The 24,198-nt window shown below is 43.2% G+C and overlaps 1 protein-coding gene across 1 annotated transcript; it reads left to right on the top strand.

The window, feature by feature from the left end:
* Positions 1-15,146: 15,146 nt before the first annotated feature.
* Positions 15,147-24,122, top strand: LOC140491811 (UDP-glucuronosyltransferase 2A1-like). The gene is made up of 2 exons (XM_072590208.1): positions 15,147-15,157; positions 22,571-24,122. The coding sequence occupies exons 1-2, from the start codon at positions 15,150-15,152 to the stop codon at positions 24,120-24,122; spliced, it is 1,560 nt and encodes a 519-aa protein (XP_072446309.1). The 5' UTR covers positions 15,147-15,149.
* The last annotated feature ends 76 nt before the right edge of the window (positions 24,123-24,198 follow it).

A 24,198-nucleotide genomic window follows, 5' to 3' on the forward strand; every position in this document is an offset into this window, starting at 1 on the left:
CAGCCTGAGCCTATTCAACCTCTCCCTACAGCTCAAATCCTCCAACCCTGGCAACACCCTTATAATTCTTTTCTGAACCCTTTCAAACTTTACAACATCTTTCCGATAGAAGGGAGACCAGAATTGCACGCAGTATTCCAACAGTGGCCTAACCAATGTCCTGTACAGCCACAACATGACCTCCCAGCTCCTGACTCAATACTCTGACCAATAAAGGAAAGCATACCAAACACCTTCTTCACTATCCTATCTACCTGTGACTCCACTTTCAAGGAGCTATGAACCTGCACTCCAAGGTCTCTTTGTTCAGCAACACTCCCTAGGACCTTACCATTAAGTATATAAGTCCTGCTAAGATTTGCTTTCCCAAAATGCAGCACCTCGCATTTATCCGAATTAAACTCCATCTGCCACTTCTCAGCCCATTAGCCCATCTGGTCCAGATCCTGTTGTAATCTGAGGTAGCCTTTATCGCTATCCACTGTACCTTCAGTTTTGGTGTAATCTGCAAACTTACTAACTGTACCTCTTATGCTCACATTCAAATCATTTATATAAATGATGAAAAGTTTGGACCCAGCACCGATCCTGGTCACTGGTCACTCCACTGGTCACAGGCCTCCAGTCTGAAAAACAACCCTCCACCACCACCCTCTGTCTCCTACCTTTGAGCCAGTTCTGTATTCAAATGGTGAGTTCTACTTATATTCCATGAGATCTAACCTTGCTAATCAGTCTCCCATGGGGAACCTTGTCGAATGCCTTACTGAAGTCCATATAGATCATATCTACTGCTCTGCCCTCATCAATCTTCTTTATTACTTCTTCAAAAAACTCAATCAAGTTTGTAAGACATGATTTCCCACACACAAAGCTATGTTGACTACCCTTAATCAGTCCTTGCCTTTCCAAATACATGTACATCCTGTCCCTCAGGATTCCCTCCAACAACTTGCCCACCATCGCCATCAGGCTCACCGGTCTATAGTTCCCTGGCTTGTCTTTACTGTCCTTCTTAAACAGTGGCACCACATTAGCCAATCGCCAGTCTTGCAGCACCTCACCTGTGACTATCGATGATGCAAATATCTCAGTAAGAGGCCCAGCAATCACTACCCTAGCTTCCCACAGAGTTCCAGGGTACACCTGATCAGGTCCTGGGGATTTATCCGTTTCAAGACATCCAGCACCTCCTCCTCTGTAATATGGACATACTGATGCAAAATACTAGTTCAGTATCTGCCCCATCTCCTGTGGCTCCTCCCAAAGGTTGCCTTGCTGATCTTTGAGGGGCCCTATTCTCTCCCTAGTTACCCTTTTGTCCTTAACGTATTTGTAAAAATCCTTTGGATTCTCCTTAACTCTATTTGCCAAAGCTATCTCCTGTTCCTTTTTTGCTTTCCTGATTTCTCTCTTAAGTAAACTCTTACTGCCTTTATATTCTTCTAAGGATTCGCTCAAACCTGACAATGAGACTGGCTGCTTCGAAAGCCCAGCAGTTGGGTCCGTCTCATGCTCACTAATCCATCTGCAGATTTCCAAGCACATCGCTGGAATGGTTGGTCAAAGCATTAAATCCATTGCAGCCACAAATCATTTTTCAGCAGTTTGCTTAATGTCTCTTTCTTCCTACGGCAGTGTGCCATACCTGTTTAGTTGCTTTTAATTGCATCACTGCTCTGTTGGAAGCCCCCTACAAGATGTACTCCCTCTGGGTCTCTGAGTAAACAGAGGCAGTTATCTAGAATGTTACCTCTTGACGTTTTTATGTAAATATCTAAAGTTGAAGTGAAAGAAACATTTTCATAGACATATGAAGGGGAGCATGTATTTTTAAAAACACCAACAGTGTTTATTATCAGTTTGCACATTGCTAATCCAAACAATCAATGCATTGACTGAATTTCCCACCAGTCTTCCTGCTCTCAAACCCACAAAGCAACTCTTCAGTCAAAGTTGCAGTTCTCCACTAATGTTCCATTGCATTACCATTAGATCAACTCAAGATCCTTCACAACCAGTTTACCCTCATTAATATGAAAGAAAGAAAATCATCGACATGATTCAAAAAGTACTAATAAACCCCAAAACTAAATAAGACATTGGTTTACATTCCGATGCAAAGCTGAGGACTTGCTGCAATTACTGTATTAAAGAGGTTCTTTTAAGAATAGATAGTCAATGTCAGGCTCATATGCTTACACAAGTGGATGCACATTTTGAGAGAGAGCAGGGGGGGGTTATTCACTGCATTTTGGCCACTATTAGTCCCTCAGTCACAGAGGGACAGATTATCTGGTCATTATCACATCGCTGTTTCTAAGACTTCACCATGTGTGTGTTGACTGTTGTAAATCCTGCCTTACAATAGTGACTGCACTTTAAAATGTACTCCATTGGCTACAAAGCACTTTGTGACACCTAGTGGTTGTGACAGGTTCTGGCGTGAGTTAAAAAATGAGACAGCTCACTGGATAATTTGAGGCTTCGTTCTATATGAAGGATGTTGTGAAACTTAAAAATCACACAACACCAGGTTATAGTCCAACAGGTTTAATTGGAAGCACACTAGCTTTCGGAGCGATGCTCCTTCATCAGGTGATTGTGGAGGGCTTGATCGTAACACAGAATTTATAGTAAAAATTTACAGTGTGATGTAACTGAAATTATACATTGAAAAATTGATTGTCTGTTAAGCCTTTCATCTGTTAGAATACAGTGATAGTTTCACTTCTTTCATCTGTAAATCACAAAACCCTTTTTTTAAAGTGGCATTTAAAAACCCTTTAAAAAAAGGGTTTTATGATTTACACATGAAAGAAGTGAAACTATCACTGTATTCTAACAGATGAAAGGCTTAACAGACAATTAATTTTTCAATGTACAATTTCAGTTACATTACACTGTAAATTTTTGCTATAAATTCTGTGTTACAATCGAGTCCTCCACAATCACCTGATGAAGGAGCGTCGCTCCGAGAGCTCGTGTGCTTCCAATTAAACCTGTTGGACTATAACCTGGTGTTGTGTGATTTTTAACTTTGTACACCCCAGTCCAACACCGGCATCTCCAAGTTGTGAAACTTGAAAGGGCTCCGAAAAGATTTTCAAGGATGTTGCCAGGGTTGGAGGATTTGAGCTACAGGGAGAGGCTGAATAAGGCTGGCCCTGTTTTCCCTGGAGCGTCGGAGGCTGAGGGCAACCAGTCCCATTGTCAGTATGTGGACTCATAGAATCCTTACAGTGTGGAAGCAGGTCATTCAGCCCATTGAATCGACACAGGCCCTCCAAAGAGCATCCCACCCACACCCAACTCCCTACCCTATCCCCACAACCCTGCATTTCCCACAGCTAACCCACCTAGCATGCACCTCCCTGGACATGAGGGAAATGGATAAGATAAATAGACAAGGACTTTTTCCTGGGGTGGGGGAATCCAAAAAAAAGGCATAGGTTTATGGTGACAGTGAAAGATTTAAAAGGGACCTAAGGAACAGCTTTTTCACATAGAGGTTGGTGCATGTTTGGAACGAGCTGCCAGAGGAAGTGGTTGAGACTGCTACAATGACAACATTTAAAAGACATCTGGATGGGTATATGAACAGAAAGGGTTTAGAGGGATATGGCCATATGCTGGCAAATGGGCTTAGATTTATTTAGGATATCTGGTCCACATGGACGAGTTTGACCCAAGGGTCTGTTTCCGTGCTGTACATTTCTATGACTCTATGACTGTAAATAGCTGTTTAGAAATGATCAAAGTTACTTGTGGATGACTGTTATTTATGATTCAGAATTAAATGAGTACTCAAATAGATTTGGACTCTGTAATAAAGTAGTTAAAAATTGCAAACCATTAACTTTTTGATTAATTTTAGCACTAACAAAAATTATTTTAAAATCAAAATAGCATATTTTAAATGCTTGTTTCCTATTTGCAACCAAATGTTAATGTCATATACTTGAAAAGAAACACAAATGCAGAGTTTTGGAAAAAACAGAGAGTGGGGCTATTGAGATATTCTCCTGCTCCTTGGATGCTGCCTGCCCTGCTGCACTTTTCCAGCAACACATTTCCAGCTCTATTGAGATATTATCCAGCAGAGGCACAGTGGGGCTAATAGACGAATAACACAAGCAATTGTGGGGAGGCAATGGCCTGGTAGTGTTATTGCTGCACTGCTACTGTAAAAACACAACTCATGTTCAAATCCTGCTGTGGTAGATGGCGGAATTTGAATTCAATTCCAAATCTGGAATTAAGACTCTAATGGTGACTATTGTCAATTGTCAGGAAAAAATTTCCATGTGGCTTATTAATGTACTTTAGGGAAGGAAATCTGCCATCCTTGCCTGGTCTGGCTGTTCTACAGTCACTCCCTGCTCACAGATGTGCAATGAAGTCCTTACCAAAATTAAAAATCACACAACGCCAGGTTATAGTCCAACAGGTTTACCAAAATTGCTTGCATCTTGATTCCCAATTTCAAGTAGGCAGTACATTAGTTCAATCTAAACATGTGGACTTGGCCAAACATCCAAACAGTCAAAACTTATCGGAACTGAGTCATAAATGTCATGAAAAAGTATAGAACTGGAAATACGCATGTGACCTTGTCAGTGGATAACACCAGCACAAATCTCACTGCATGACACAGAAATTCCAAATAAAGTCAAGGGATCATGCTTGGACATGTTGTTGATACTGTGCTCAAACTTTAAGGGACACAATCCTGGTGGATATCGGGAGGACTCTAACTTTTAAAAAAATGTGTTTTCTTTTCAAATGTTCATTTATTGTGTAGATGGATCTACTGAACACTGGCTTGTGTTTACCTGTGTTCAGATATAATGCCTTTTCAGCACAGTATCAAGTTCTGTGAGAGAGATGTTTGGTTTATAATAGAATCAGTCAATAGTTAAGACAGAAGAAGGTTACAAGATATGAAGAAGGCTTTGTGTTGTTTTAATCAGAAAACTAGAGACCGAGAAAAAGAGAAGCTTAAGACATTTCATTGCTATTGTAATATGATAAGATGTTTCTTTCAACTACCAGAACCAATATATATGTGGATGGGTTCTGGATTAGTGGTGCTGGAAGAGCACAGCAGTTCAGGCAGCATCCAAGGAGCTTCGAAATCGACGTTTCGGGCAAAAGCCCTTCATTAGGAATAAAGGCAGTGAGCCTGAAGCATGGAGAGATAAGCTAGAGGAGGGTGGGAGTGGGGAGAAAGTAGCATAGAGTACAATGGGTGAGTGGGGGAGGGGATGAAGGTGATAGGTCAGGGAGGAGAGGGTGGAGTGGATAGGTGGAAAAGAAGATAGGCAGGTCAGACAAGTCCGGACAAGTCATGGGGACAGTGCTGAGCTGGAACTTTAGAACTAGGATGAGGTGGGGGAAGGGGAAATGAGGAAGCTGTTGAAGTCCACATTGATGCCCTGGGGTTGAAGTGTTCCGAGGCGGAAGATGAGGCGTTCTTCCTCCAGGCGTCTGGTGGTGAGGGAGTGGCGGTGAAAGAGGCCCAGGACCTCCATGTCCTCGGCAGAGTGGGAGGGGGAGTTGAAATGTTGGGCCACGGGTGCCGATGTGGTTGATTGGTGCGGGTATCCTGGAGATGTTCCCTAAAGTGCACTGCTAGGAGGTGCACAGTCTCCCCAATGTAGAGGAGACCGCATCGGGCCCCAGTGTAGAGGAGACCATATTATTTTTGCGAATTGAAGTGTCTGCTCCCAAGGTTTTTTTTTTAAGACGTTTGTGTAAAGGAGTGAGGAAGTCATGTTGAGCTTGTTACAAGACATTAGTGAGGCCCCTTCTGGAGTACTGTGTCTAGTTTTGGTCATCCTGTAATAGGAAGGATATTATTAAACCAGAAAGGGTGCAGAAAAGATTTACCAGGATGTTGGCAGGAATGGAATATTTGAGTTATAAGGAGAGACTAGATTGGCTGGGTCTTTCCTCGCTGGGTCTTTCCTCACTGGGGCGTAGGAGTGAGGGGCGACCTTGTAGAGGTTTATAAAATCATGAGGGATATATGGTCAGGTAAATGGCATGTGTCTTTTTCCAGGGTGGGGGTTTCAAGACTTGAGGCATATTTTTAAGGTGAGAGCAGAAAGATTTCAAAAAGGGCATAAGGGACAACATTTTTTACACAGACGGTGTGCGTGTGTGGATTGAACTCCCAGAGGAAGTTGTGGATGTGGGTATACTTACAGGATCTAATAGACATTTAGATAAATACATGAATAAGTAATGTTTGGAGGGATATGGGCCAAGTGCAGGCAGGTGGGACTAGGTTAGTTTGGGATTATGGTCAGCATGGACTGGTTGGACCAAAGGGTCTGTTTCCATGCTGTATAACTCTGTGACTTTATGACCTCAGATTGATGAGGTGGGTGAGCTACAGCAGATGAAATATCGACACATATCAATTCAGAAACTTGCTCTGTTTGATGGGATAACTATTTTCAATGGGTTTATGACGATTTAGAAGGATGAGATGTCATTTCATTGAATGTTAGGAAGGACGGTGCACACTGAGGTATTTCCTACACTGTCTGGGACATTTCGAAGCGGGGGGATTTTCCCAAATTTCCATTTGAGACTGAGATGAGGAGGAAGTTTTTTTATTCAAAGGGTTCAAAATCTTTGCAATTCTCGACCCCAGAGGTTTGTGAATGCTCCATCTTCAATATATTTAAGGTTGGAACAGACAAAGTTTTGGGTTTTAGGCACTTACTGAATGTGGAGTTCTACTGACATCAAGATCAGCCATCATCATGCTGAAAGGTGGACCATGTAGTCTACTCCTGTATCATCATATGGCTCTCTAACAGTTAAACAATGTAAATAGAATGGGAGAGCCATAAAACTCATGCTGGAGGATAGTTTTGACTTGGAGGTGATGTTCTGAATATTTATTAGATTGATTCTAGGGATGGGGCATGGGGCTGTCCATTGTTAAGAGACTGAGACTAGGGCAACACAGTGGCTCAGTGGTTAGCACTATTGTCTCACTGTGCCAGGGACCCAGGTTCGATTGCAGCCTTGGGCGACTGCTTGTGTGGAGTTTGCACATTTTTCCGTGTCTGCGTGGGTTTCCTCTGGATGCTCCAGTTTCCTCTGGGTGCTGCAGATTAGGCAAATTGGCCGTGCTAAATTGCCCACAGTATTCAGGGATGTGTAGGTTAGGTGCATTAGCCGGGGGAAACGTAGAATAATAGGGGAATGGGTCTGGGTGGGATACTCTTAGCAGGGTTGGTGTAGACTGGTTTGGGCCGAAGGGCCTGTTAGTGCACTATAGAGTTTCTATGATTCTGTGAGTAACATTGGAGCATAGTCTCTGGATAATGGAAGAGATGATTGCTTGGAAACATACAAACGTTCAAGGTGTTGAAGAAGATTGATTGGCTGGTGAGCTGGACTTTACCCCAGGACTTCACAGACTTGAATAAAAGTCAGAGTGATCCCAGCTTGATTCCACACCCCCACCCCTTACCCCTCACCCCCACCCCCTACCCCTCACCCTCACCCCTCACCCTCACCCCCACCCCCCCTTACCCAGCAGCGTGAAACTGGCAACGGCCAATTTAATTCTCTAGACGTGGGATTACCATCCCTCACCACAGTGCAATCCCACTTCGGAGAGCTGCTGGCCAATTGGAATACCGGGAGTTCTCCTTACCCAGCACTAGAAGGAGCAGCTCCCTCTGCTTAAACTGTAGCAAGGTTGAGAGGAAGGTGTTCAGCACTGGAGCCAGGATGTGAAGTGAGTTCGGGGCCTTTCTGGGTTTCCCACGAAGGGATGATACAGGTGGGTGACATAGAGTTGTAGAGTCACACAGCACAGACACAGACCTTCCAGTCCAACCAGTCCATGCCGAACATAATCCCAAACTAAACTGGTCACACCAGCCTGCTCCTGACCCACATCCCTCCAAACCTTTCTTATTCATGCACTTTTCTAAGTGTCCTGTAAACATTGCAACTGTACCCGCACCAACCACTTCCTCAGGAAGTTCATTCACATGCAAACCACCCTCTGTGTAAAAAAAAGTTGCCCTTTGTGTCTTTTTTAAATCTTTCTCCTCTCACCTTAAAAAGGTAACCCTTAGATTTGAACTGGCCAACCCTGGGGAAAAGACACCTTCTATTCACCTTATCTACACTCCTCCATGATTTTATAAGCTTCTTTAAGGTCACCTTTCAACCTCCTACCCTCCAGTGAAAAAAGTCCCAACCTACCCAGACTTTCTTGATAACTCAAACCTTCTACACCCAGCAACGTCCTGGTAAACCTCTTCCAAACCGTCTCCAGCTTAATAATATCCTGCCTATAACCGGGCGATCAGAACTGGACACACTATTCCAGAAGAGGCCTCACCAATTTCCTGTACAACCTCTGAAGGGCTTCTGCCTGAAACGTCGACTCTCCTGCTCCTCAAATGCTGTCTGACCTGCCGTGCTTTTCCAGCGCCACACTTTAAAACTCCGACTCTCCAGCATTTGCAGTCCTTAACTTACTCCTGCATAATCTCAACGTGTCGTCCCAACTCCTATACTCAAAAAACCGAGGAATAGAAGCAAGCATGCTAAACGCCTTTGTAACCACCATGTTGATATGTGATGCAAATGTCAAAGATGCTGCAAAAGGAAAGCGAGGGAGCCTGTATTGAACGTATAGCTAGTACTTCCTGACCTCACTGACAGCGCACTGAATGTTACTCCTTGCCTCCCCCATTCGCCTGCTATCCCATGCCCAGGAGGCTATTAAATTCCAGACATAGTCTATATTATATATGGAGGTTTTGGATGAAAAGGCATTCTTTGAAGGTATGGGGTGACCAATTTAAAATTAAGACAAATAGAAGTCATAGAATCATAAATCCCTACTGTGAAAGCAGACCATTTGAAGGGCTTTTGCCCAAAACGTCAATTTTCCTGCTCCTTGGATACTGCCTGACCAGCTGTGCTTTTCCAGCACCACTCTAATCTAGACTCTGATTTCCAGCATCTGCAGTCCTCACTTTTGCCTATTTGGCCCATCTGACACTCCGATTGACACTCCGAAGAGCATCCCACCCAAACACACTTCCCAGCCTACCCTGTGACCCTGTATTTCCCTAATTCACATAGCCTGTACATTCCTGGACAAAATGGGGCAATGTAACATGGCCAATTCACCTGACCTACACATCTTTGGACTGTAGGAGGAAACTGGAGCACCCAGAGGAAACCTACACAGACACGGGGAGAATAAGCAAACTCCGCACAGAAAGTGTTTTGACTACACAATACAGAATATCTGACTCTTAGGCAATGGAAGTGGATTCAGGGGTGCAGAATCTGTGAAATTTAAGATTGATTGACCGATATTATAAACAGAAACTGTAAAAAGTCATTTTGCTTATTGATAAATAATGTGGGGAAAAAAAATCATTGTTAATCCTTGCTCAAGTTATAACACTCATTATTAGCAATAGTCACAATCATTGATAAATCTGAAAAAATTAGTGATTTGGACAGTGATTAAAAGAAAGAGGCCATGTGGACAGTAGGTACGAAAATCTCAAATGTTTTGTCGTTTGCAAACCTGTCTGCATAAGCTTTAATGACGCGACTTCGTATCCAATGTAATTGTACACAAATGTGTAGTGAACATATTGTTAAATACTGGCTGTGAAAATATTCTGCTTCACATTTCCCTACATTTTCCATCCAGGTGTTATTGTTGTGCCTTTACCTCGTGTGTACCTGGATTTACTTTTAAAAAACATATGATCACCAGGCTTGAGAAAGTGAATATTTGCAGGCACTGACAGTTACACCCACAGGTCAAAGAATGAGTTATTTTTAAAGAAGAGGTAAAGTCAGAGAATGGTGGAACGCTAAGCCTTTATCCAACATCTTTAACTCTTTGCATGAATTGATGCAGAGAAGCTTTAAGGATTACCATTGGACCTGTTTTCCTCCCTCTTCAGTCCTGATGAATGATTCCAACCTGAAACATCAACTTCCCTGCTCCTCTGATGCTGCTTGACCTGCTGTGCTTTTTCCAGCTCTACATTTTATCAACTCTTCCTACCTTCAAGCTTTACCTTATCCATTTGGGCCTGTTCTTTCCCGGGAATCCTCTCCTCTTCTTAGCTTGCTCCCAAAAACAAACTAAAGTAATGTTTGCATTCAAATAGCACCTTTCATAATCTTAGGACTTCCCAGAATGCCAATTAACCACAGCTAACTGGAACATAGTAATGACCAGAAAGTGTGTTTTATTGATTTTATTGTCAGATGGATGGCTGGAGTTCCTTTACCACCTGATGGGGCAAGACAAGTCTTTTGTTTTAACATTCTGTCCATAAAGCAGCACTTACAACAGTATGGCAGTCCCTCAGAGTGTCAGCAGGGCCATAAATTATTGCAGCTTCCTCTGTTTCTGGATTCCTTATACACAATCCCCTTCAACTTTCCCCTTCATATCCTTTGGGGTGTCCAAAATCAGTAACCATTTTCAAAGTGGGATCAAACTGCTTTCTATAGATTTTGCAAAACTTCCTGACTTCTTGATTCCTTTATTTATGAAGTCCATCAAAAGCTCACATGTCAGTGCAATATTCTTCACAACCATGGCTTTGTCAGATCATTGCATGCAACTTGATTGTTCATATTACGCTATCAATTTCACTTCTTTTAAATTCGTCCCAATGCAATACTTAGACACTAACATCCAGCACTGCAAACAAATTTATTTTTCTCAGTCTATAGCTGAGATTTTTTTTAGATTAGATTGCTTACAGTGTGGAAACAGGCCCTTCGGCCCAACAAGTCCACACCGCCCCGCCGAAGCGCAACCCACCCATACCTCTACATCTACCCCTTACCTAACACTACGGGCAATTTTAGCATGGCAATTCACCTGGCCTGCACATCTTTGGACTGTGGGAGGAAACCAGAGCACCCGGAGGAAACCCACACAGACACGGGGAGAACGTGCAAACTCCACACAGTTAGTCGCCTGAGGCGTTGTGAGGCAGCAGTGCTAACCACTGTGCCACTGTGCCGCCCTTGGTACTTTGCGTTGAAGATAGCACATGACATTGTACACTTTGCACTGTGTGATTGTACCCCATACTTCAGTAAACGTGACAATAAAACTTAAATCTACATCTAAAACTCTATGTGCAAGATAGAGTTCCATACTGACAGTTCTAAGATCTATTAGCACAAAGCTCCTGTTTCAGTTTCTAGCTTTAAAATGGCAAAATAGTCCAGTAAAATTATATTAATCAATTCAAGAAAATATTAATCGCTCAATGCAAATTGTATTTTTGCTGTTACCAAAATCTACTGATGTGGTTAGAGATAGTACATTATTTAGGTCATAGAATCATAGAGATGTGCAGCACGGAAACAGACCCTTCGATCCAACTCGTCCATGCTGACCAGATATCCCAACCTAATCTCGTGCCATTTGCCAGCACTTGGCCCATATCCCTCTGAATCCCTCTTATTCATATACCCATCCAGATGCCTTTTAAATGCTGTAATTGCACCAGCCTCCACCACTTCCTCTGGCAGCTCATTCCATGCTCACGCCATCCTCTGTGTGAAAATGTTGCCCCTTTGGCCCATTTTAAATCTTTGCCCTCTCACCTTGGGCCTATGCCATCAAGTTTTGGACTCCCCTATCCTGGGGAAAAGATGTTGTTTATTTACCCTATCCGTGCACCTCATGATTTTGTAAACTTATGTGCAACCCCTCAGCCTCCAACTCTCCAGGGAAAATAGCCATGGCCTATTCAGCATCTCCCTATAGGCCAAAACTTCCAACCCTAGTAACATCCTTGTAAATCTTTTCTGAGCCTTTTCAAATTTCACAACATCTTTCCTATGGCAGGGAGACCAGAACTGAAAGCAGTATTCCAGTGGACGTTGCCAATGCCCTGTAGCACTTCACTGTTATATTGATGTCAAAACAATACCTTTTGCCAGCTCTGGAAAAAACATGCAGATTTCTTATGACTCTCTCACTTCAAAACAGCAGGAAACCCAGATGCAACATATCTGAGATCTGGTTTAGCTCAATATTAAATATAAATTGCCGAAGAAAACGTTATGGTATGAAGAAAACATCGCCAACTTCCTTAGCCAAAAAAAAGGTCAAAGTAATTGAAGAGGAAAGTATACTGCAAATGTCTGCTCTCTTAATAGCATTGATATACAGAGGGAACTTAGGGTGCAAGTCAATAGTTCCCTGAAAGTGGTGACACAAGTGGTTAAGGTGATATAGAAGACATACAGCAAACTTGCCTTCATTGGTTGAGGTTTGAACGTAGAAGTTGGCAAGTCATCCTGCAACTGGACAAGTCTTTGGCTGGGCCACATTTGGAACAGTTCTGCTCATCACTCTATAGAATGGATGTGGAGGCATTGGAGAGGGTGCAGAAGAGGTTAGCCAGGACGGTGCCTGGATCGGAATGTATCAGCTATAAGGAGAGGTTGGATAAACTTGGATTGTTTTCACTGGAGCACAAGAGGCTGAGGGGTGACCTGACAGAAGTGTATCAAAGTTATGAGAGAAATAAGTAGGGTGGCTGGTTGGAGTCTCGTTCTCAGGGTAGAAATGTCAAACTCTATGGGGCTTAGGTTTCAGGGGAAGAGCTTAGAGGAGGAAGGGGTCTTAGACAGAGGGTGGTAGGTGCCTGGAACTCATTGCCTGAGGGGATGGCAGAAGCTTTTACAATAGCATTTAGACAGACACATGAACTAGCAGACAGCAGAGTGATGTGGACAAGTACAGGCAGGTGGGATTACTTTAGAATAGCATCATGGTTGGCAGAGACATAATGGATGGAAGGGCCTGTTCCTATACTGTACTGTTTGATATTCTAACAAATGGATCATTTCGAAAAGGAGTATATGAAAATAAATAAATAAGTGCTCAGCTACAGAGCAAGCTAAGGAAACCTTCTTATACTTATTTTTATTTAAGAAGCAGAACTAGAGAGAGAGAGAGAGAGAGAGACAGTCAGACAAGGTCCAGAGAATTAGTCACAAGGAAAGGATTCAGGAACCAGGAACACTTTACAAAGTCGAGTTTAACTAACACAGATCTTGCATTCACCACTGGTAGCATAAACTCCAACGTGGCCTCAGCAGAATTCACATGAAAGTGGGAATGGGAAGTGAGTTAGTTCATCCAAATTTTCCTTTTCTTCCCACCTGCCATATGGATATGTTTTTGGATAATGGATGGGAAATGCTGTCCTCACAGCAAGCAGTGTGTGTCACTCACTCACAACTGCCAATTCTGAAGAAGGGTCACTGGCTCTGAAATGTGAACTCTGCTTTCTCTCCACAGATGCTTCCAGACCTGCTGTGCTCTTCTAGCAATTCCTGTTTTCGTTTTGGATTTCCAGCATCTGCAGTCCTTCTGGGTCCAATAATTGTGCTTCCCCAAATTCTGACCTCTTGTAGCTTCCTGCACTCCAACGGTGTAATGATCAACAGCAAGGCTGCTGAAGAAGGCAGCATCACAGGAGTGCAGAGATCTCCGACAGTGGTTGGGCTGTTAAAGGTTACAGAGATAGACACGGCTGAGGGCATAGGGAGACTGCAGAATAAGGATGACGATGAGCATTTAAAAACCTAAAGCAGACACTGAGGTGAACCTGCCGCTTAGCACGCATTAGAACTGGGATCACAGCTGTAGGAAAATGATCTTTTACCTTCGGGACATTAGATTTTAGATTTAGCTTCAAAAGCACCATAGTGATGACTCGCTTTTGTTTGGTTGGGAAAGTTCCATGACTTGATGACAGGGAGGTGCCTGTAGATATTAGAGAGGATTGTTTCTGTACTGAGCTTACCAAACCCAACCCGACACCACACACTGCTGCCAGCCTCCCAAAGAGTGGGTTTATTTTGCCTTTTTGTTTCTGGTAAGTCATTTAATTTTTTAAACATAAGTTTTTTATTTGAAAAAGTCAAAATTAATCATAGATATTATTTAATTCTCATTCTGTATGCACACGGTTTCCATCTGCTTTTGTTGATGGTTGAAAGCAAACAAATTGCATTCATAAATTAACTTGTGCAGCCCTCACAAGAGGCAAGTGAAGTGCTTTCTGATGTCCAATCAGTGTTGCGTGGAAAATGGGTCAGGAATTTTAAAGACAGTAAGGTCACACAATCAGCAATGGAAACGACGAGTGATGTTCTGATGAAAAGTCACTGGACAAGAGGAGTTGACTCTGTGCCCATCCACTGGGACAGCACAGTGATTAACACTGCTGCCTCACAGCATAAGGGAAGCAGGTTCAATCCCACCCTCAAGTGACCGTCTGTGTGGAGTTTGCATGCTCTCCCACTGCGTGTGTAGGTTTTCTCAGGACGCTCTGGTTTCCTCCCACAGTCTAAAGATGTGCAGATTAGGGTGGATTGGCCATGCTAAATTGTCCCATAGTGTCCAGGGATGTTGATTAGCCATGTGGGATTACAGGAATGGAGTGCGATGCTCTTAAGGGGGTTGGTGTGGATGTGATAGGCCGAATGGCCTGCTTCGACAGTTGGGAATTCTAGATGCTGCCTGAGTTGCCCTGACACTCTCTGTGTTTTTGTTCTGAAAATGACTGTTTCAATCAGGTTGGTGGAGAGATAGCTGCTGACCAGGAGTCATGTAATTTTTGAGTCATATGCCCTCACCTCTTTGGCGTCATCCAAATGCAGGTAAAGCCATGATGAGGAGTTGGGCAGTCAGTGTGATGCCTCTCCCCAACCTGCTGTCATAACCCATCCCCACCCACCCTACCCCCAACCCCCCCATCGCCCCAATGACAGGATAGATGTCCGGTCAAACTTGAGACAGTCTGAACATATCAGAAAGCAACTTGGTACTTACCTCATTGAAAAAGCCAAAAGAACTGCGGGTGCTGAAAATTAGGGAAAAAGACTCAGGTTGCTGGAAAAGTTCAGCAAGTCTGGCAGCATCTGTGGAGTGAAATCAGAGTTAACGTTTCCGTTCGAGTCACTCTGATTAACTCTGATTTCTCTCCACAGATACTGCCAGACTTGCTGAACTTTTCCAGCAATTTACATTTTTGTTTTCATTTACCACATAATTTGCAGCAAGTAACACTGAAGTATCTGTCTTGATGTTTAGGTTTCTTCGATTTATCAGTATCCACACTGAGTATCTAAATTCTGTGCAATGTGGAGAATTTGTCAGCACTCCTGTTCCTTGAATATTTTCCTGTGCCCTTCATTCTGAAAAATGTTTGCATTACAACAAACAAGAAATGCAACTTTGATAATGACTCAGAGACCTTGTTAAAGGATGGGAACCAACATCTACCTGCTCCATAACAAGATTGTAGATGGGCATAACATGATCGGGTCCAACAAAGTATGAACTGATATAAAAGAGAAGGAAAGAAAGGTTAGATCAAGAGGGAGAAAACATAAAATGGAAAAATAAAATAACAAAAAGTTTATACTTCTAAATGCAACAATTTCTTGAAAGTGAAGTTGGGGGGAGGTATTGTTATTCTGAGGATAATGTTGGAGAAGCAAAAACAGCTAACTTGTAATGATTCACAAGCCATATAATGTCTCTTCCCCACCACAAGTTGTTGTATAGTTGACATGAATAATGACATACACATTACAGTGATGACTTATTTTAGTGTAAGTTCCTGCACTATTATTAAAGAACCAATATAATTATTGAAATCACTGTTTAAATTAGAGCACCAGACTCTTTCAGACTGGCTACTTTTTTTTAATGTATGTGCTTGGTTGATGTCTGACTAATAAGTACCTTGCTGTGGATAAAAACAAAACAAAAGCAGACAATTACAAATCTTTGATCTAGATAGGAGGGCTTAGGCAAGTAGGGTGATGAGCAGTTTGAGAGGGATAAGAAACTTGAGTCTTTGTTCAGAAAATTGGGTACATGCAAAGCAGAAAAGTCTTATATATAAGGGATTTGAAGGGGTTAGTGAGCAGAGGTTGGATGGGATGGTAACAGCCTAATGCTATTATCACTGGCCTGTGGATCTAGAGACCCAGGTAAAGTCTTGGGGACCCAGTTCAAATCTTGCTATGGTAGATGGTGGAACTTGAATTCAGTAAAGATCTGGCATCCAGCATTCCCTACACTGACCAGACTGCCCTTTCACCCTGACAGAAATATACTTTCTCTGGATTCTTGTTATCTCAGTTCTGAAGGCTTCCCACTTTCCAGCCGATCCTTTACCTGCGAACATCTGCCTCCAATCAGCTTTCAAAAGTTCTTGCCTGATACAGACAAAATTGGCCTTTCTCCAATTTAGAACTTCAACTTTCAGATCTGGTCTATCCTTTTCCGTCACTATTTTAAACAAATAGAATTATGGTCACTGGCCCCAAAGTGCTCCCCCACTGACACCTCAGTCACCTGCCTGGCCTTATTTCCCAAGAATAGGTCAAGTTTTGCACCTTCTCTCGTAGGTACATCCACACACTGAATCAGAAAATTGTCTTGTACACACTTAAGAAATTCATCTCCAACTAAATCCATAACACTATGGCAGTCCCAGTCTATGTTTGGAAAGTTAAAATCCCCTACCATAACCACCCTATTATTCTTACAGTTAGCTGAGATCGCCTAACAAATTTGTTTCTCAATTTCCCTCTGACTATTGGGGGGTCTATAATACAATCCCAATAAGGTGATCATCCCTTTCTTATTTCTCAGTTCCACCCAAATAACTTCCCAAATATTTCCGGGAATATCCTCCCTCAGCACAGCTGTAATGCTATCCCTTATCAAAAATGCCACTCCCCCTCCTCTCTTGCCTCCCTTTCTATCCTTCCTGTCGCATTTGTATCCTGGAACATTAAGCTGCCAGTCCTGCCCATCCCTGAGCCATGTTTCTGTAATTGCTATGATATCCCAGTCCCATGTTGCTAACCTTGCCCTGAGTTCATCTGCTTTCCCTGTTAGGCCCCTTGCATTGAAATAAATGCAGTTTAATTTATTAGTCCTATCTTGTTCCTGCCTACCCTGACTGTTTGACTCACTTCTGTTCTCAACTGTACCAGTCTCAGATTGATCTCTTTCCTCACTACCTCCCTGGGTCCCACCCCCACCCCCCCCCCACCCCCACCCCCCCCACCCCCCACCCCCCCCCCCCTTACTAGTTTAAATCCTCCCAAGCAGTTCTAGCAAATCTCCCTGCCAGTATATTAGTCCCCTTCCAATTTCGGTGCAATCCGTCCTTCTTGTACAGGTCACTTCTACCCCAAAAGAGATTCCAATGATCCAAAAATGTGAATCCTTCTCCCATACACCAGCTCCTCAGCCATGCATTCATCTGCTCTATCCTCCTTTATCTGCCTTCACTAGAGCCTAGCACTGGGAGTAATCCAGATAATACTACCCTTGAGGACCTCCTTTTTAAATTTCTGCCTAACTCTCTGTAATCTCCCTTCAGAATCTCAATCTTTTCCCTTCCAATGTCGTTGGTTCCAATGTGGACAATGACCTCCTGCTGGCCCCTCTCCCTGTGAGAACATTCTGCACCCTCTCTGAGACATCCTTGATCCAAGCACCAGGGAAACAACACACCATTCTGCTTTTTCTCTGCTGGCCACAGAAACGTCTGTCTCTACCTCTGACTACAGAATCCCCTAACACAATTGATCTCTTGGAACCCAACTTACCCTTCGTTTCATTACAGGCAGTCTCAATACCAGAAACTTGGCTGTTCATGCTATGTTCCCCTGAGAATTCGTCACCCCCTACATTTTCCGAAACAGCATACCTGTTTGAAATGGGTATATCCATTTGGCTGAGAAGTGGCAGATGGAGTTTAATTCAGATAAATGCGAGGTGCTGCATTTTGGGAAAGCAAATCTTAGCAGGACTTATACACTTAATGGTAAGGTCCTAGGGAGTGTTGCTGAACAAAGAGACCTTGGAGTGCAGCTTCATAGCTCCTAGAAAGTGGAGTCGCAGGTAGATAGGATAGTGAAGGAGGCATTTGGTATGCTTTCCTTTATTGGTCAGAGTATTAAGTACAGGAATTGGGAGGTCATTTTGCGGCTGTACAGGACATTGGTTAGGCCACTGTTGGAATATTGTGTGCAATTCTAGTCTCCTTCCTATCGGAAAGATGTTGCAAAACTTGAAAGGGTTCAGAAAAGCTTTACAAGGATGTTGCCAGGGTTGGAGGATCTGAGCTACAGGGAGAGGCTGAACAGGCTGGGGCTGTTTTCCCCGGACCATTGGAGGCTGAGGGGTGACCTTATAGAGGTTTACAAAATTATGAGGGGCATGGATAGGATAAATAGACAAAGTCTTTTCCCTGGGGTCGGGAGTCCAGAACTAGAGGGCATAGGTTTAGGGTGAGAGGAGAAAGATATAAAAGAGACCTAAGGGGCAACTTTTTCATGAAGAGGGTGGTACGTGTATGGAATGAGCTGCCAGAGGAAGTGGTGGAGGCTGGTACAATTACAATATTTAAAAGGCATTTGGATGGGTATATGAATAGGAAGGGTTTGGAGGGATATGGCCTGGGTGCTGGCAGGTGGGACTAGATTGGGTTGGAATATCTGGTCAGCATGGACGGGTTGGACCGAAGGGTCTGCTTCCATGCTGTACATCTCTATGATTTTATGACTCTATTTGGGATTAAGAGTCTAATGATGACCTTAACTCCATTGTTGATTGTCAAGACAAACCCAGCTGGGTCCCTAATGTCCTTTAGGGAAAGAAACTACCATTCTTACCTGGTCTAGGCCTACATATGACTCCAGACCCACAGCAATGTGGTTGACTCTATACATCCCTCTGGGGCATGTGAATAAATTTTGAAAAATAAATCACTTTCAAGTCAAAAAACAGAATCACCTATTAAGTGAATGGAACCATGATAACTCAAGAGCCAGGTAAGGTTGTAGCTTGAGTAAGAATATATTCCTGGAGGTCTGTTTATGTCACATGATGCTGATCACATGACATCCAGTTACATGGGTGTCCCCACTGTTTATAAAAGTCGTTTGCCTCAGAAACATGGGTCCCTTGTGATGGAGTATTTTAACTTTCAGTTGTGTGCTCTCAGTTACTCTTATGGAAGGTGTTGGGATCTGGGTGGTATCCCAGAAGCAGGAAAACTAGGTAGTTCAGTCGAATAGAAACCGCACATTTTATTTTTCTCACAAGTTGTTGGATGTGGAATCCAGAAGATATGGCTTCTAGTCTGTCACACACCTGAACAATTCAGAAAGCTTTTAAACCCATCTGAGTAGTCATATCATTTGTCAGCATTCCCGATCTCATGTTAAACATTAGCTTAGTTATCAGGTTACAATGGTAGAAGATGTTGATTCCTGAAGAAGGGCTGATGCCCGAAACGTCGATTCTCCTGTTCCTTGGATGCTGCCTGACCTGCTGCGCTTTTCCAGCAACACATTTTCAGCTAGAAAATGGCGAGCCCCTTTGTCGCAAAATGGATTAAAAACACAGGAATTCACATCACCGATGTAATTGCAAAAGTATGCTGTTGCTGCCAACTTGCATTCATTTAAGAAATTGAGTCTTGGAATTGACAATTGGTGAAAGATGACTGCGAGTATTGTGACTGAGTGTTTAAAGTCATAGAGTAATACAGCATGGAAACAGGCTCTTCAGCCCAAACTGGTCAATGCTGACCATGGTGCCCACTCAGCTAGTTTCAATTGCCTCCATATCCCTCCAAACTCTTCTCACCAATGTACCTATCCAAATTTTTTTTTAAATAGTAGTGATTGGTTGCAATGATATGTGACAGGGGAAGGATAATGGTGGAAAAATGATGGGACATGGCGATAGATGAGGGAGGGAAGCGGGTGAGGGGTCATGGTGTCTAAAGTGTGATGAGTGTCAGGAAAAAATAGTGGGCCCAGGGTATTATGTGAATTGGTGACGACAGGCATATTGATTGAGGAAGTGATAACAGGTTAAGTCAGTTGTCGGAGTATGGCTGGAGAGCAATAACCCTGAGTGAGAGGGAATGGTTATCTGGTGAATGCAGAAAGGTGGTTGGAGGTTTTGAAACAGTGAATGTGACAGGGAATGGTAACTGAGGGCTGTTCATTCCCACCATGAGAAACTACCTCATCCAGTAAATAGAGTACAGAGACAATAAACTTAAACTATTGTAGCAACCAAGTTGTAAAAGAGAAGGAAGAATAGCTGATGCAACAGAGATCAGCAATTGTAGTGTTGCTTCCATCCATTGGTATGTAAATAGAATTTCTTGGATACAGAGTCATAGAGTAACACAGCACAGAAACTTATATAAATGATTTGGATGAGAATTTCGGAGACATGGTTAATAAGTTTGCAGATGACACAAAATTTAGTGGTATAGTCAATAATGAGGAAGGTTATCAAAGATTACAAAGGGATCTTGATCAATTGGGCAAATGGGCTGAGGAATTACAGCTAGTGTTTACTTTGAACAAATGCGAGTTTTCACATTCTGGTTAAAGAAACAAGGGCAGGACTCCATAGTTAATGGTAGGGCCCTGGGGAGTGTTGACAAACAGAGACACATCAGGGTTTAGGTACATGGTCCTTCGAATGTTGCATCACAGATAGACAGGGTGGTTAAGAAGGCACTCAGTGCACCTGCCTTCATTGCTCAGATCATTTGAAGTATAGGAGTATAGAAGTTGGGATGTCACATTGAGATTAGCCAGGATGTTAGTGAGGCCACTTTTAGGTTATTGATAAAGCACAGTTCCCAAAACAAACAAGCTTTAAGTGATGCAACTGAACATTTCCACAATTTTCTTTCGTACCTCTTGTTAATACTTTGCAGTAGAAACTAAAAACTGTGATGTATCTAAATCCCAATGCTTCCTTCACCACCATTAAATTGGCTTGTATCAAATTCAAAAGGCTGATTTCCTTAATCTAGTCTTGATTTCCCTTTGAGCACAAGCATTTTAATCTATATCTAAAAATGAATACCAAGTGCTCCTTTGGTACATGTGCAAATACTTTGCTTTTAATCACGGTGAGACCTTGTTTCTATCATTGGTAGGCCAACATCACTCTTTGGACTCTCTCTTACTCTTAATACTTTTATAAAGTTGTATGAAATTAGTTTGTATGTTGTTATACTTTATGTATATTAACCATAAGTGTTTATTTTTGTTGCAGCTTTTGATATTTTCTTTTCTGTCTCCTTCGTTATTTTTGCTCCCAGTAATTTGAATAACCTCTTTTTGACCTTTGTCTGAGTCACTTCCTTCAGCTCAAACTGTCTTCCTTCAGAGTCAGTCAGCATAGCTGTTTGACTGGGCATTTGCATTTTCTGCTTTTTCTACTTGCACTTCAAAGGTAGTTCATTGGCTATTCAACACTTTGGATGTTCCAAGGTTGTAAAGGTGCTATAGAATTAAAAGTGTTCCCTTCCAGATCTTGTATCGTGTGAATACTTCTTTCATATCTTCCTGTTATTTGCTGAATTTTATCTGTTAACAGTTCAACTCAATTTGACCAGTTCAGCCTATACCTTATTTCCTCAGAGTGGGCCAGATTTGTATCCAATCTTTCTCCTTCTCAGACTTCCAGTCAAACTCTGGCGTGCTATGGTCATTTCAGATGTAATGCTCCTGCATATTCAGACCCTGTCAATGAATTCAAGCTCCCTTGTCAGTTCTAACATGCTTTATCCCAGACCATTCTCCTGGACAGTGATAAAAATAACATCCTGCAAACAGTCAGATTTTGAGGTGATTGTGGCACATTATTGGGCTGCTTTTCTGCTCAGAGTTACAGGCTTGAGAGGAGAGAGATGTTAACAAGGTCCAGAATAGATCAAAAATTGGGCGGTATGGTGACTCAGTGGTTAGCACTGCTGTCTCACAGCACCAGGGACCTGGGTTTGATTCTGGCCTCGGGTGACTGTCTGTGGGGAGTTTACCCATTCCCCTTGTGTCTGCGTGTGTTTCCTCTGGGTGCTCGGGTTTCCTCCCACAGTCCGAAGATGTGCATGTTAGGTCATGGGGAAATTACCCTGTAGCGTCTCTGGTTTTGCAAGCCAGGGTGGGGGGGAGTTTGGGATGCTGTTTGGAGGGTCATTTGATATGCCAAACAGCCCCTACTTGAACTGCAGAGATTTAATGAACCTACGCAAAACTCATTGGTGGTGTGATGTGGAGGTGCCTGTGTTGGACTGGGGTGGACAAAGTTAAAAATCACACAATGCTAGGTTATAGTCCAACAGGTTTATTTGGAAGCACTAGCTTTCAGAGCACTGCTCCTTCATCCTTATGCTCCACAACCACCTGATGAAGGAGCAGTGTTCCGAAAACTAGTGCTTCCAAATAAACCTGTTGGACTAGAACCTGATGTTGTGTGATTTTTAACTTTGGGAGGTGAGCAGGCTAAGTAGATCAGATTTGTTGCCAATCTAATATTGGATCACTAATGTTCCTGCTAAATTCCATGACAGGGCCTGCCTATCATTTCTATGGAAATGGACTATTGTGGATTGAGAAGCAGACGACTGATTTCATGTGTTCTTGGTGCCATCATCAGCCTCTCTTTTCCAGTTATCTATGGAGCGAAGATATTGGTCGTCCCAGTGGATGGAAGCCATTGGATCAACATGAAAATTCTCATTGAAGAGCTGAGATATCATGGTCATAACATCACAGTGCTTTTCTCCTCAAAGGCTTGGTACATCAAAGAGGCTCCCGATCTCTATCAATCAATCACTGTCCAATTGCAGGGCGGAACTACCAAATTTGACGACTCGAGTGGAATACAGTGTTTTCTAAAAAGGACGTTGACATCCCTAAGGCAGGGCTGGACTCCATGGGCTTTTATTCAGGTCCAGAGTCAAATGATATCATTGCTGCATGAATGGCACCTCTGGGCCGGAGAGTTCATTCGGAGAATTTTTGAAAACGAGGAATTGTCAAAACAACTCAAAGAAGCAAACTTTGACCTGATACTTACTGACCCTGCTCTTGGTATTGGTCCAATGCTGGCCTACTATTTAAAAGCCCCTTTAGTCTACAATGTCCGATGGATCACAAGGGGAGAATCTCATTTCCTCGTTGCCCCCTCGCCTCTTTCCTACGTCCCCTTACTTGGGTCACGTTTGACGGACAAGATGAGCTTCCTTCAAAGAACACAGAATGTTTTACAGCATCTTCTTGAGCTGTTCATTTCTGAGTTTTTTATTCACCCCATATACAACGAAGCCTGCAGGAGATACTTAGGCCCGGACGTGGACATCGAGACAGTTCTCCTCCGGGCCGACGTCTGGCTGGTGAGGGTCGATTTTGTCTTCGAATTTCCGAGGCCCACCATGCCGAATATCGTGTACATCGGAGGCTTCCAGTGCAAGTCACCGAAGCCATTGCCTGCAGGGATGGAAGAGTTTGTTCAGAGCTCAGGAAAGCATGGGATCATTGTCATGTCTCTGGGGAGTCTGGTCAACTCTTTGCCTCTGGACATCACAATGAAGATAGCAGCAGCCTTTGCTCAGGTACCTCAGAAAGTGATTTGGAGACATAACGGGGAAGTCCCGCCCAACGTTGCCAACAACACACTGCTAGCGAAATGGATCCCTCAGAATGACCTGCTGGGGCACCCTAAGACGCGAGTCTTTGTGGCTCATGGTGGGACCAATGGGATCTATGAGGCGATCTACCACGGGGTTCCAGTTGTCGGCCTGCCATTGTTTTACGATCAGTTCGACAACTTGCTCAGGCTTAAAGTCAGAGGGGCGGCCAAAATGGTCGACGCTGCAACCATGCAGTCCGGAGATCTCCTGAGGGCTCTCACTGAAGTCATAAACAACCCCTCGTACCGGGTTAGCATGCAGAGGCTGTCAGCTCTGCACAGGGACCAGCCACAGTCCCCGATGCAGAGAGCTGTTTTCTGGATTGAGCATGTTGCACGGCACAGAGGTGCAGCTTACTTGCGGTCTGAATGCTATCGTCTCCCCTGGTATGCCTACTACTGTGTGGACATTGCTGCCTTTTTCCTCTCCATATCCATAGGTGCCGTAGTCCTGTTGGTTTCACTCTTGAAGAGGTTTTGTAATGTTGCAGGAAGGAAGAAACAAAAAACTCAGTAGGATCCATCTATTTGATATGAGTAATAAAAGCTTTGACAAAGGGTCAGTTAGACTCGAAACGTCAGCTCTTTTCTCT

The sequence above is a fragment of the Chiloscyllium punctatum genome, chromosome 20 (assembly GCF_047496795.1).
Source record: "Chiloscyllium punctatum isolate Juve2018m chromosome 20, sChiPun1.3, whole genome shotgun sequence".
Taxonomy (NCBI): Eukaryota; Metazoa; Chordata; class Chondrichthyes; order Orectolobiformes; family Hemiscylliidae; genus Chiloscyllium; species Chiloscyllium punctatum.